This window comes from Micromonas commoda, chromosome 3 (assembly GCF_000090985.2).
Source record: "Micromonas commoda chromosome 3, complete sequence".
Lineage (NCBI taxonomy): Eukaryota > Viridiplantae > Chlorophyta > Mamiellophyceae > Mamiellales > Mamiellaceae > Micromonas > Micromonas commoda.
In genome coordinates, this window is record NC_013040.1 from 719,914 (window position 1) to 732,490 (window position 12,577).

At 67.1% G+C, this 12,577-nt stretch overlaps 2 protein-coding genes across 2 annotated transcripts; one reads left to right on the plus strand and one right to left on the minus strand.

The window, feature by feature from the left end:
- Window positions 1-3,455: 3,455 nt before the first annotated feature.
- Window positions 3,456-9,867, minus strand: MICPUN_93685 (predicted protein; the record flags this gene model as incomplete). The annotated part of the gene is made up of 3 exons (XM_002500904.1): window positions 3,456-5,532; window positions 6,328-7,081; window positions 7,169-9,867. 3 exons carry the CDS (start codon window positions 9,865-9,867, stop codon window positions 3,991-3,993), a joined length of 4,995 nt encoding a protein of 1,664 aa, XP_002500950.1. The 3' UTR covers window positions 3,456-3,990.
- Window positions 9,868-10,938: 1,071 nt separating this feature from the next.
- Window positions 10,939-12,516, plus strand: MICPUN_52223 (predicted protein; the record flags this gene model as incomplete). Its single annotated transcript, XM_002500475.1, has 1 exon — window positions 10,939-12,516. One exon carries the CDS (start codon window positions 10,939-10,941, stop codon window positions 12,514-12,516), a length of 1,578 nt encoding a protein of 525 aa, XP_002500521.1.
- Between the last annotated feature and the right edge of the window lie 61 nt (window positions 12,517-12,577).

Here is a 12,577-nt window from a genome sequence, read left to right on the forward strand (position 1 = left end):
GGGCGTTCATCGAACTCCAGCGATGGGGCGTCATCCGGCGCGATTCCGTGCCAATCCGGAAACGGCTCCCCATTTTCTCTTCAGCTGTGTCACTGCGTGGACGTGGTCGTGGGCGAGGGCGGGATCATCGCCGCCAAGGCCATGCACATGTATTCCATCGAGACCGTCACCGTGTCCGACGCCGCCGCCATCTCCGCGGACGGAACCGGGTGCAGAGCCGGGGAGGGGCAGGGTAAAGGGGTGAGCTTCCTCGGCGGCGCGGGCGGCGGGGGAGGATACGGCGGTTCCGGCGGCGGCGGCTTCACCCCGCCCTCGACGAACTCCACCGGAGCCGGGACGATTGCCGCGGGCGGTGGCGCGTACGGGAGTTCGGACGCGCCGTGTGCGGCCGCGGCGGTGGGAAGCGGCGGCGGCGACGGGGCCGGGGCTGGTTTCGGCGGAAGCGGCGGCGGCGTCGTCGTTCTCGGCACCCGGCTCAAGCCACTCGGCAAGCTGGTCGTCCTCGACGGCGGGGAGGTGAGCGCGAACGGGGGTACGGGCGGCGACACCGCGCCCTCTCTCTTGAAGGCGCCGACGGGTGTACCGGCGTCGGTTCCCGCGACGGCGGTTGTGCGCGGCGGGGGCGGCGGTGGTGGCAGCGGCGGCACGGTGGTCGTCTTCACCCGCGCGCTCTCCGTCGATCCCGGCGGCCGAATCGCGGCGGACGGCGGGGGTGGGGGCTGGAGCGGGGGCGGGGGCGGCGGGGGCGGTCGCGTGCACCTCCACTGGCCGCTTCCGCTTCCGCCAATCACCGGCGGCGACGACGACGGCGCCGGCGGCGTCAACCGCAGCGCCCCCCTCGGCGCGTTCTCGGCGGTTGGCGGGTCGGGCGGCGCCGACGGCGGGATCAACTCCACCGGCGGCGCCGGATCCGTCACCACCATCGCGTGCCCGCCGGGGTACACCGGTCTGCTGTGCCTGCGGTGCCTCCCCGGCACGTTCAAGGACGCGAAGGGTTCGCAGCCGTGTGCGCTCTGCGACCCGATACCCCCCCGCGCGGTTTACGCGGACACGGCGGGTGCCGCGGGTGCCACCTCTCCAAATTGTCCGTACGAGTGCGTCGGAGATTCGCTGCGAATGCCCGACTGCGTGACGCGGTGGGAGGGCGCGGTGAACGCGGTGGGAGGGCCCATCGCCGCCGCGGCTATGTGCGCCGCGCTCGCCGTGGCGCTGGCGCTCCCCGCGACGCTGGTTCACGCCAGGGTGAGCTCGATTCACGAGCGGTGGAGTTTGGGGTCCCGTCGACGGCGCATGGGAACTCGGGGCGGGCTCGGGTCGCGACGCAGGTTCGGCGCGAGCGGAAAGTTCAGGTCATCGCCGAGTTCTCGCGGGTCGGGCGACAGACTCGAGGGGTACGGCAGCGGCGGCGAGGACCAACTCGCGCAGCCGTTTCTTCAGTCGCTCTCCGAGGTGATCGACGTCGAGTCCTCCGACGTCACGAGGGCTTTCCTGGCGCGGGTGTACTTCACCGGTTCGAATCACTACGCCGATCCGTGGAGGCTGCCCGCGACCCCGCCCGCGGCGGTTCGCCCGTTGCTCAGGGCGGATGAATGGAACCAGCTCGTCCGCGCGTGCCTGCTCGGCGCGCCCCCGAGCTGGGGCACCCCGCTCGAGGGTGGCCAGGGCCAGGGCCAGGGCCAGGGCGGTCACGGCGGCGGCGGGACGGGACCCGACAGATCCTACGCGGGCGCGAGGCACTCCGGGACGGAGGGTGCGTTCCACGCGTTCCTGACCTTCGCGTGTCCGCCGTTGGGGTCTTGGCTGCTGGCTCGAGCTCGCCGCCGGGCCGCGGCTGCGGTGGCGTTACTGGTGGATCACTACGACCGCCGGTGCCTCCGCTCGGCGCGTGCCAGGGCGCTTCAGGAGGGTCTCACGTTCGGTTGCTCTCGGGACGCCACGTGCGCATGGCTGGACGTCTTCGTGCAGGGCGACGAGGAGGAGGGCACGGTGCCCGCGGCGCTGCTCGCGTCCGCCGCCGGGGTCCACGCGAGGTCGGAGTCCCTCCCGGGCGTCGGGATGGACGGGCTCGAATCGTTGACCGCCAGGCTGCCCATGCCCGTGGTGTTCAGCGGCGACGGGAGTTACGCTTCGCCCTGGCGGTGGAACGAGGAGGGCGGCGAGGAGGAGGAGGCGGATGATCCGTCTGGCGAGGGCCTTCCCGTCGAGCTCCTTCGCCTCGCGGCTCCGGATGAAATCCTGGGCCCCGTGCTGTCGGGCCTGAGGTCGCGGCTTCGCGCCTGCCGCAGGGTGGCGACGAAACGATACGCACTCACCGGCGGCGGAGCTCGCGACGACGACGACACGGAGGCTGGGGACACGCGGAGGAGGGCCAACGAGGAGGGTGCCACCTCCTTCACGTTTGCGCTCGACGACCGCGGGCCCTCCGCGCCCGATCGGGACTCCCGGGACGGATCCGACGACGTTTTCGCGGCGTGCGAGGGATTGGACGGCTTGGCCGGGTACCTCGCCGAACACGCCAACCCCGCGCTGCGTCGCCACGGCGTCGCGCTGGCGCTCGCCGCGTTTGTTCCGGAGGGGGTCCGGCCGAAGATCGCCGCGAGATGTGGGCAGTTTCAGATGGGCGTCGTCATCCACGCGCTCGCTTCGGACGATGAGGACGAAACGGGGGAGGACGCGACGGCGAAAGAGGAGGATGCGACGGCGGAGAAGGACGAAGAAGATCCCGCGGAGGAGGACGAGGAGGAGAGCGATGTCGACGACGAGACGGGGCTGCTCCTGCCTCCCCCCGCGGGTGACTCCCCGCAGAGCAGTCTGGCTGGCAGCGTGGACGAGGTGAGCCTGCGCGGCGCCGCCGCGTGGGCCGCGGCCGCCGCGACCGTCGCGAGCTCACCGGCTCGTCGTAAGGAACCCGAGAGGCTCCTCAGCCTCCGCGAACTCGCGTCGCCGGCCTCTTCCATGAAGGGACGGAGGAGCGTCGGGTCCGCATCCGTCTCGTCAAAAAAATCCAACCGGTCCGCGGCGTCGGACGACGAGGAAGGCGACGGAGCGCGGAACGGCGTCGAGGCCGCGGTAGGGACGCCGGGGACTGGTTCTAAGATGAACTGGCCGCCCATACTCGACGCGTCGCCTCCCGCGGCCTTCGCATCCGCGCGTCGTCTGTCGTTTGGGACGCGCCGGGCCGTGTCCTCCCGCCGGCCCAGCCGCCAACGACGACGAGCCGCCGACGACGACGTCGACGACGCGGCTCTCCGCTCGCGTCTTCCGCGCTCGGTGCTCATCGCGCCGACCGCGTCGCGACTCGCGTCGCTCACCGCGGACAAGACGGGTAGGAGAACGTTCCTCGCCCGCGTCGCCCTCGCGCTGCTTCGCAACGGACGCGAGCGACCCCGCGGGGGCGGCGAGCGCGTTTTCATCGCCGTCTACGCCGCTATCATCGTCGCTCTCGACGCGGTGTGTTCGTTCGCCGTCGTCGCCCAGTCGCTCGCCTGCGACGCCTTCGCATCCGCGGCGATATTCTCGGCGCCGCCGCTCGCGTTGCCCCTCGCGCCGATGCTCGGCGCGGCGGCCACGTTCCGATCGCTCGTGTCGAAGCCGGCGGCTGCTCGAACGCTTCGCGCGTACGCCGAGTGGACGATGGCTTCGTCGGTGGCCGTCGTCGTCGCCTTTTTCGCGGACGCGACGGACGCGATCGGAATCGACGTGTTCGGCGGCGAGTGCGCGCGCGGGCCTTGGTCGTCGGGCGGGCGGGCGTGGTTCGTCGTGCCGCTCGCGGCGGCGGCGGTGAAGGCGGCGGCGGTGAAGGCGGTTACGGCGCGCGCGGCGGATCTGGAAGCCCGAGTCGAGGAGGACGCGACGGCTCGGAGACGGGAGAGGGAGTCCACGGCGCGCGAACCGACGGGCGGTCATCGATGGTGATCTTAGCGATGCGTTTAGGTTTGAATACAAACGTTTAGTTCTAAGTGACGTGAAAGAATGGATTTGTGTTTTGATTTAGCGGTGCGAGCCGTAAGACTTGTGCGGCTTGGGCATCTCCTTCAGGCCGAGCGGAAGCACCTTACCCTCGTGCACCTTCTCCGCCTTCTCCGCGCTGTCTTTTGCGGACTTGGCCACCTCATCGGCCTTTGCGATGGCCTGCACCGGCCAACCCTGCCAGATGTCGCCGGGCTCCACGACGTCGCCCACCATGGCCATGGTGTGCTCGAGGAGCACCGCGTCCTCGCCGATGACGACGCCGCCCATGATCCTCGACTCGGTGCTCAGGGTTGCGCCGCTCTTGATCACGATGTGGTTCAGGGCGAAGGATCCGAGGGTGTTCGTGTGGCAAATGATGTGTGTGAAGTTGACGCACGCGCCGTCCTCGATGACCACCAGGTCCGGCTCCACCATCGGGGGATCTGCGCCGGTGGGGTACAGGCACACCCGCCGCCCGATCCTGCTTCCCATGATGTTGTAGAAGAAGGGGAGAAACGCGGAGCCGCCGATGAGCCGCAGCGAGTGCAGGGTATCGCTGCACAGCGACTCGAAGATCTTCCACCGGATGCAGTATGAGCTGCGGTCCCACGGGTACAGACCCGGTTCGCGCCTGCCGATGATGAGCCACTTCAAGCCGGTGTCGATGATGAACCGAACCACCACGTGGATCATGTTCACCCAGAGATAAACAAATATCAACAGCAGCAAATACCTCCACTCGGGCATCTCCGTCCAAAAGTTGTTTCCCAAATCCCAGGTGATTATCGCGACGAGGTACCACGACACCCAGATGGGCATGACGGAATAGGCCGTGCGAAGCGCGATGAAGAACGAGAAGACGAAGGGCATCACCTGCCAATGCGGCAGGAAATACGTCGCCTTGCGCTGGTACACCGCGCGGCCAAACGGCTTGGGCTCGCGGGGCACGGAGTCGTCGGGCTTGCTGCCGGGATCCAGCTGCACGCAGGCGCCGTTGCGAGAGCCCACGTGGATGCTGCCGTAGTCGTACTTCATCTTCCTGGGCGCCACTGCACCGGATCCGAGGCACGCGTCGTCCATGAGCGTCACACCCGCGTAGATGACGCACCTGTCCGAGACGTTGGCGCCCCTGCAAATGCTCACGGGAAGCGAGCTGGTGCAGTCGGCGGGAAAGACCATGCTCCTCGAGCCCCAGACGACGTCGTCGCCGATGTCCACGAGGTCGTACATGCCGTCGGCCACGAGCACGCCCGATCCGGGCCAGAACACCCGCTTCCCAATCTTCGCACCCAGCATCCTGTACACTATGGAGGTGTACTCGTAATGCTTCCCCAGCACGGCGAGCGCGCCCCTGAAGTCACCCTTGGGGAGGAGCTTGTTCATGAGCCACCTGCGGGTGAGCTCCCACTCCCTCGCAAGGTAGGTACGGGGCAGCGGCCCGGGCTTGAACTTGCCCACGACGATCCACTTCACCAGCACGATCCAGATGAGCTGCAGGAGCGGGCCGAAGATGTTGTGGCCCACCCTCGCGGCAAAGATGACGCCGAGGCGGAAGGGGTCCATAAACCAGGTGATGCAGTCCTTCCATGTCATGCCGTCGAGTGCCGCGAACAGCGGGTCGCCGTAGTAGAACGAGTGAACGACGGTGCCGCGGGGCATGGTCATCCCGCCCTCCTCGTCGGGAACCTCCTCGCCATCCGGGGCGTCGTAGAAAATCTCCGGCTTATCATCCTCGACGGTCTCCGGTCCGTCCGGGGCCATCTCGAAGCTCGCGCCGGGATCGTTCTTGTGCGAACTCGGGGAGAGGGAGGGGGAGGATTCCTTGGAGCCTTCCTTTGAGTCAGCTTTGGAGTCGTCCTTTGAGCCGTCCTTGTCCGAGCGTCCCGAGTCCTTGTCGCTCGCCTTGCCGAGGCTGCCGACGGGATCCACGGTCGCGTACCAGTGCTCGAGCTGTTCCTTCGTCTTCTCCGAGAGCTTCGAGACGGGACCCGAGTGCTGTTTGGGGAAGTCGCCGAGGGAGGCGTACCTCGCGCGGTGCGCGCCGCGCTCCGTGATGAAGTTGGCGTAGCGGCGCTCGAGGGTGTCAAAGTTGTCCCAGCCGAGGAGAGATCGAGTCGCGGCAACCTTTGGCGCGAGGCGCTCCGCCAGCAGCTCGTTCTCCTTCTGCGCCGTGGGTAGCGAGTGCTCGACGACGTGGTCGTGGTCCACGTGTGGGTCGGTCACGAACGCCTCGGTGCTGCGATCAAACGCAAACATCGCGGGCGAGATTTCGTTTGCCCCGACGGCGTTGGCACCCGTAAACTGACCCAGCCAGTTCTTGATGTACCCGGCGGGGTTGTGCAGGAACGTGATCGGGGAACCGGGAGTGCCGTCCACGTGCAGGCCGCCCTGTCCTGGAATGCTCAGATAGAGCCCCTGCGAGCGGATCAGCACGACAAACACGAAGATCCAAGGAATCCAAGCGACAACTTCGCAGACAAAGACGATAGGCCACGCCAGCATCTGCGAGCCAAAGCCCGGCTGGGGCTGGCGCATGCGCGCGATCTTCCTGTGTTCCTCCATCTGCGCCATCGTCTTCGGGTTGGTCACGTCGAGCTCGCGCCAGGACATGTACGGGCCCAGGGTGGCGCCCTGCGGGACGACGCCGCCGGGTCCGACGACGGCGCGAGTGCAGACGGTGGAGCCGGGTCCGAGGTAGACGGGCGCCACCCTCAGCGCGCCCCTCCTCACCTCCGCCGCGCGCAGGTGGGCGTAGTCGTCCACCGCGGCGTTGGTGTGGATCTCGAGCATGTCAAAGTCCGCGATGCGGACGAGTCGCCCGATCTTGGCACCCCGTCCCACCCTTGCGCCCATCATCCTCAGGTAGATCCTGAAGAGGCCATCGGACATCCCAAAGATGCCAAACCCGCTAACCTCCACAGCCTTGTTCGAAAGCCACCATCTGATGTACACGCTGCCCCACAGCGGGTGCAAACCGGGCTTCAGGCGACCGAGCACGGTCCACTTGAGCATCACGGTCATGACCGGGAACAGCACAAACGAAATCAGTCCCGTGAATACAAGCGCCACAAAAAACGCCACCAGGCGCAGGTGGTGAAAGTGTTCATTCTCCGGATCAACCCCAGCCGCCCTGACGACGACGGAGATTGGGGTGTAGTTGCTGATGTAGTGCACGAAGTTCACGGCGGGGTGAAGCCCGTGGATGCAGAACGACCACATGTTGAGGAAAATTGTCCAGCGAAGAATCTTCTGCATCGGCGCGAAGACCAGCAGCGGCAGTGACTGGAACAGCAGCGCGAAGAACGATGTGGAGCTGTAGGACCTCGTCCACTCCATGGGACCCAGCGGTTTGCTCGCCATGCTCGGGGGCAGGCCGCCCTCGGTCTTGTTTCCGTCCTTGGTCCCGCCTCCCTCCTTCTCAACCTTTGCGGCGATCTCCTTCACGGTGCGGTAGCGGAAGATATCGGCACCCGTGAGGTTGGAGCTGAGCTTGCGACGGATGTCAGCCGCGAGCTGCCCGGCTACGATGGAACTCCCACCAACCTGGAAGAAGTCGTCGTCCAGTCCCACGGTCCGCGCGTCGCAGTTGAGGGTGTTCGCCCACGCCTCGGCAACCGCCCTCTGAGTGGCGGTGAAAGCCGCGCCGTTGACGCCAGCCGCCTTCTGACCCTTCCACAGCGCGAGGAGCGCCTGCGCGTCGCACTTGCCGTCCGCGGCGCGCGGGATCTCGTCCACCGCGATGACATCCTTGGGCTCGAGGAAGCCCGGGAGGCACCTGCACGCGAAGGACATGACCTTTTCAGTGTCGGCATCCGCCGGGGTCACCGCGCCAATCAGCGCGTTGCTCCCGGTGGTGTCGATGCACGCGGCCGTGTCCTCGACGCCGGAAGCCTTGGAGAGCGCCTCGGCGACGCGTTTCGTGGCCTCGTCTCTGGTCGCGATGGCCCTGTGCCCCGCTACGCCCGATGAACCGCGTCCCGCGTTGACTTCGAGCGACGCCTCGAAGGTTACGTCGAGCTCCCACATCCCGTCGCGAATTTCCTGAATGTCCAGCGATTTCGCGATGGCGCTCCTGCTCACCTTTCCCGTCGCCAGCTTGGGAATGGACTCCACGAGCACGAGGCACTGGGGCCATTTCGCGGGCGGCAGCCTGTCGCTCGCGTGCTGGCACAGCTGTCGCAGGCCGGGTTCCTGGATTCCCCGCGTGGGTACCACCACGACGGCGACAGTCTCCTGAAGCGTCGCGTGCGGTATGGAGATGGCCACCACGTCCGCGACACCCGGGTGCGACTGGAGCGCCTCTTCCACCTCCGCCGGGGAGATGATCTCGCCGCCTCTGTTGATCACCTCCTTGCTCCGCCCGGTGACGTAGAGGTATCCATCGGCGTCCATCCATCCCATGTCACCGGTTTTAAACCAGCCGCCGGGGTGGAAACTCGCCTTGGTCGCCTCGGGATCGTTCTCGTAACCCCGCGTCACGATGCTCCCCTTGACCACGATGTGAGCGACGCGGCCGTTCGCCACGCGCTCGCCGGAGTCGTCGACGATGGCGATCTCGGGGCAGATGGCCTGGCCCGAGCTCCCCGCCCGCTCCAGGGCGTACCCCGGGGGCGGACACGCGATGGGCATGCACTCCGTCATGCCGTACGAGGTGAGCACCGCGGCACCGTTGAAAACCTTCCTGAGCTCGATGGCCACGCTGGGTAAGAGCGGGCCCGCGGCGTTCGCGATGAACCTGATCTTGGTCTCGGGAATCTGATCCGTGGGCATGGCCTTCGCGGAGTTGACCACGAGCAGATGCATGGTGGGAGCTCCGTAGTACCAGGTGCACTGTTTTTGCACCGCCGTCTGCCAGAAATCGTCGGCGTCGAAGAAGGGCATCGCGACGGTGCTACCCCCGGCGAAGATGGGCGCAAGGAGGTTGCGGCAGATGCCTCCGACGTGGAACAGCGGCATGAAGTTGAGGCACACGTCATTTTGTCCCAGGCCCGAGGATGCGCCGATTGCCGTCGCGCCCAACACGAGCTGGTGCAGCGAGATGGGCACGATCTTCTTCTTGCCCGTGCTGCCGCTGGTGTGAAGCACGAGCGCGGTGCGGTTCTTGTCGCTGTCGGGGGGCGCGTACGTCCCGGGGCCCGCGCGGCTACCGGAGGCGTCGCCCGCGTCGCTCGAGATTGAAAACAAACCGCCGACGTTGGGATCCGGGGTGATGGCCAGCGGCACAATCTTGAGCTTCTCGCACAGCTTACGCATGGTCACCGCCATCTCGTTACCCCCCTGGTACACCAAGGCCACCACCCCGGTGGCGCGTAGCTCCTCGTGCATCTCCTGCGGCGTGGTGGCCGGGTTCACGGGCACGCACGTGTGCCTGTCGATGACGGAGAGGAGCACGGACATGAGCTCGGGTCCGTTGGGGACGGCGACACCCACGCGCGAACCCGCCTGGGTCACCCCCCACGTCTTGAGCTCGTCGTCGACCCTGTAGATGAGGTCCTTCAGCTGGGTGTGCGTCAGCGAAGCGCGCGCATCCACCGGCGTGATGGCGGGTCTGGACGAGTTGGCGATGAGATCGCTGATGGACGAGTACGCGGGCAGGCGCTCCGCGAGCCAGTCGCCGGAGAGGTAGCCCTGGCGCACCCTCGTGTTGGTGGCCTCGACGAGGAGGTCCGCGAGGGGCGCGAGGGGCTCGACGGTGATTCCCTCGTGGTCCGCGGCGGCGAGAGGTGACTCGACGTGCGAGTGGCGAGGCGCGGGGCTGCCCCCGTCGGAGTCGTGCGCCCCCGCGCCGCTCTCGCCGCTCGCGCGACGGCGTCCGCTCCTGCGGTTGCCTCCTCGCGACGAGAATGTAGCCGCGGGCTGGTTTCCGCTGATCAGCGGGGTTGTCAGGTCGCTAGCCTCGGAGGCCGCGCCGGCCATGTCGAGCGCCACATCCGCGGCTGCTCGCGGTGACGCGGGAGGCGAGTAGCCCGTCAGCGACCCGCTGCCCCGCGCGAGATCCGAGTGCCGGGGAGTCCCTTCCTCCGTCAGTCGGAACCCTCTCTCGAGGAAATCGTCCTCCGCCATCTCCCCGTGATCCCCAACGCGCAACCGGGCCGCGCCCTTTTGTCAAATCCAACCTCCGCGACGAAACACTCAAAACGCCGCGAGATGCAACCCGAAGGGACCGTCACCCGCGACGAGCACCCTCGCCTCGGGACCGAAGCGCGGTTCCGGTCGGTTCGGTGGCGCCCGCTCGCTTACGACGACGATGGAAAGGCGAACGCGCGGGTCTAACTGCCGCGTTCGCGTCCCACCACTCTCGTGCGGCGCCTCTGCAATGGTCCGCGCGACTCGAATCCCGCGGCTTTTTGGGAAAAAGCAGGTTGTTGTTGTTGGGGTGTTGGATCCAGCCAACAAACTCGACAAGCCGGTCCCTTCGTCTTTTTGACAGATTTGACTTCTTGTATGCAGCAGCAGACTGAAAATCAAGGCTGGGTAACCGTATTTATCAGCGCTGTTCCACATTTTTTCAGTTATCAATCACCGCAGCTCTTGGCGTTTGACTGTTCTATTTTCGGAGGATCCCCTTTTTGCACGGCGGAGATTTTGGACGGAGATTTTGTTGACGTTTATTATGGTGACGTTATGGGCGGAGGACCGAACATTTTTTCCGAAAGGGCAAATCCACATAGTGGCATAGTGCTATCTCGGCACCCTCTCCAATCTGTTTTTCCCCGTTTTCGCCTATGATATTTCAGTCCGACCGCGCGAAAGTCGGCCCGTCGTCTGTTGGGGGGCGGCACCCGTTTCTGCGTTGTCACCGGCCTCTCGGCCAATGAGAATCTCGGTAAATTCACGTCATTGTAAATTCAGACGACCGAAACGGGCCCGTCAAGGCCCCGTGTCTGCGTGTCCCTGCAGAACATCCCAGCCCGTCGGGCGCTCGCGCGAGACCTCCGGTCTGCATCGTATCGGCCGTCCCGCGATCGTCGAGCGACCGGACGATCCATGTCTCCCCGACGCGCCGCGGCGAAACACGCCGAGACGGAGACGGTCGACGCGACGCCCGAGGCGATGGAAAATCCCGCGGAGGAGGTGGTTGCCGAGCAAAGTGCAAGCGGCGACCCGACGAAGGCCGAGACGGTCGACGGCTCCGCCGAGGTAGCGAAGCAGGGGACGAAGCGCAAGGCTGAGGCTGGAGCGAGGATGGACGATCCCTCTCCCAAGAACGAGCCCACCGGCTCGCCCGAGTATAACCGCGAGGATGAAATGGGCGGCAGCAAGAGCCGCGTCTGCCGCGTCGACGGGTGCGACGTCGTCTTCAGCACCGCGCATGAGTGCAGGGCGCGCGCGTGTCAGAAGCACTGCTCCGCACTTTTCGTGCGGCTCAAGGGCGCGAGACCCGACGAGCAGTTCCGCTTCTGTTACCAGTGCCACAAGTTCCACCCGCTGGACAACTTCCGCGGGCCCGACGGCACGCTCCTCGCGCGGCACAACTGCTCGCAGTCGCAGGTGCAGAGGCTGGAGCGCCGAAAGAGGAAAGATGCGCTCAAGGCATCGAAGAAGATGGCAGAGGCTCTCGGCCTGAACCACCCCGCGCAGATCGAGGCGGTGAATCTCATAGGCGCCAGCAACGTGGGCCAGCTCCTCCTGGCCAACCAGCTCGTCATGCATGAGCGGCTCCTCGCCGCCATCGGCGCCGGAGGGGGAGCCGCGCAGGGCTTGGGAGCCGCGCAGGGCTTGGGAGCCGCGCAGGGATTGGGAGCCGCGCAGGGATTGGGAGCCGCGCAGGGATTGGGAGCCGCGCAGGGATTGGGAGCCGCGCAGGGCTTGGGAGCCGCGCAGGGCTTGGGAGCCGCGCAGGGCTTGGGAGCCGCGCAGGGCTTGGGAGCCGCGCAGGGCTTGGGAGCCGCGCAGGGCTTGGGAGCCGCGCAGGGCTTGGGAGCCGCGCAGGGATCGGGAGCCGCGCAGGGATTGGGAGCCGCGCAGGGATTGGGAGCCCTCCAGGCTTTGATCGGGGCGCAGGGCGTGGGCGCGGCGGGATCCGCGCAGGCGAACGCGCTGAACCAGCAGCTCGGCAAGCAGCAACTCCCGCAGCAGTTGGAGGCGCTCGCGGCACTCCGCCAGCGCGAGCAGCTCGCGATGCTCAACCAGGCGGCCGGCGTCAAAGGATTGGCGGGGACGCAGCTCAGCGGCCTCGGGCCCGCCGTCGCAAACGGGGGTCTCCACGGTGGCGCCGGCGTGAGCGCCATGCTAGACGCGGCGGTGAGGCAGGAGAAGCTGAACATGCTGTCGGCGACCATGGCGAACATGGTACCGAGTCCTGCCGTGGGTCCCGCCGCGGCCTCGGGGCTGCAGGGGCTGCAGGGGCTGCAGGGCGCGGCCGCGGGGCTGCAGGGGCTGCAGGGCGCGGCCGCGGGGCTGCAGGGGCTGCAGGGCGCGGCCGCGGGGCTGCAGGGCGCGGCCGCGGGGCTGCTGTGGCTGCAGGGCGCGGCCGCCAACGCCCCCGGTGCGAATCTGAACGGGGATATTCTCAAGAGTTTGATGGGACAACTGGGCCACAACGGGCAGAACCAACCGCAGTGAGCCCGAGCCCACCTTTTCTTGCATTGTACAATAACGCCGGACGAACCTTCCCACTAGCATT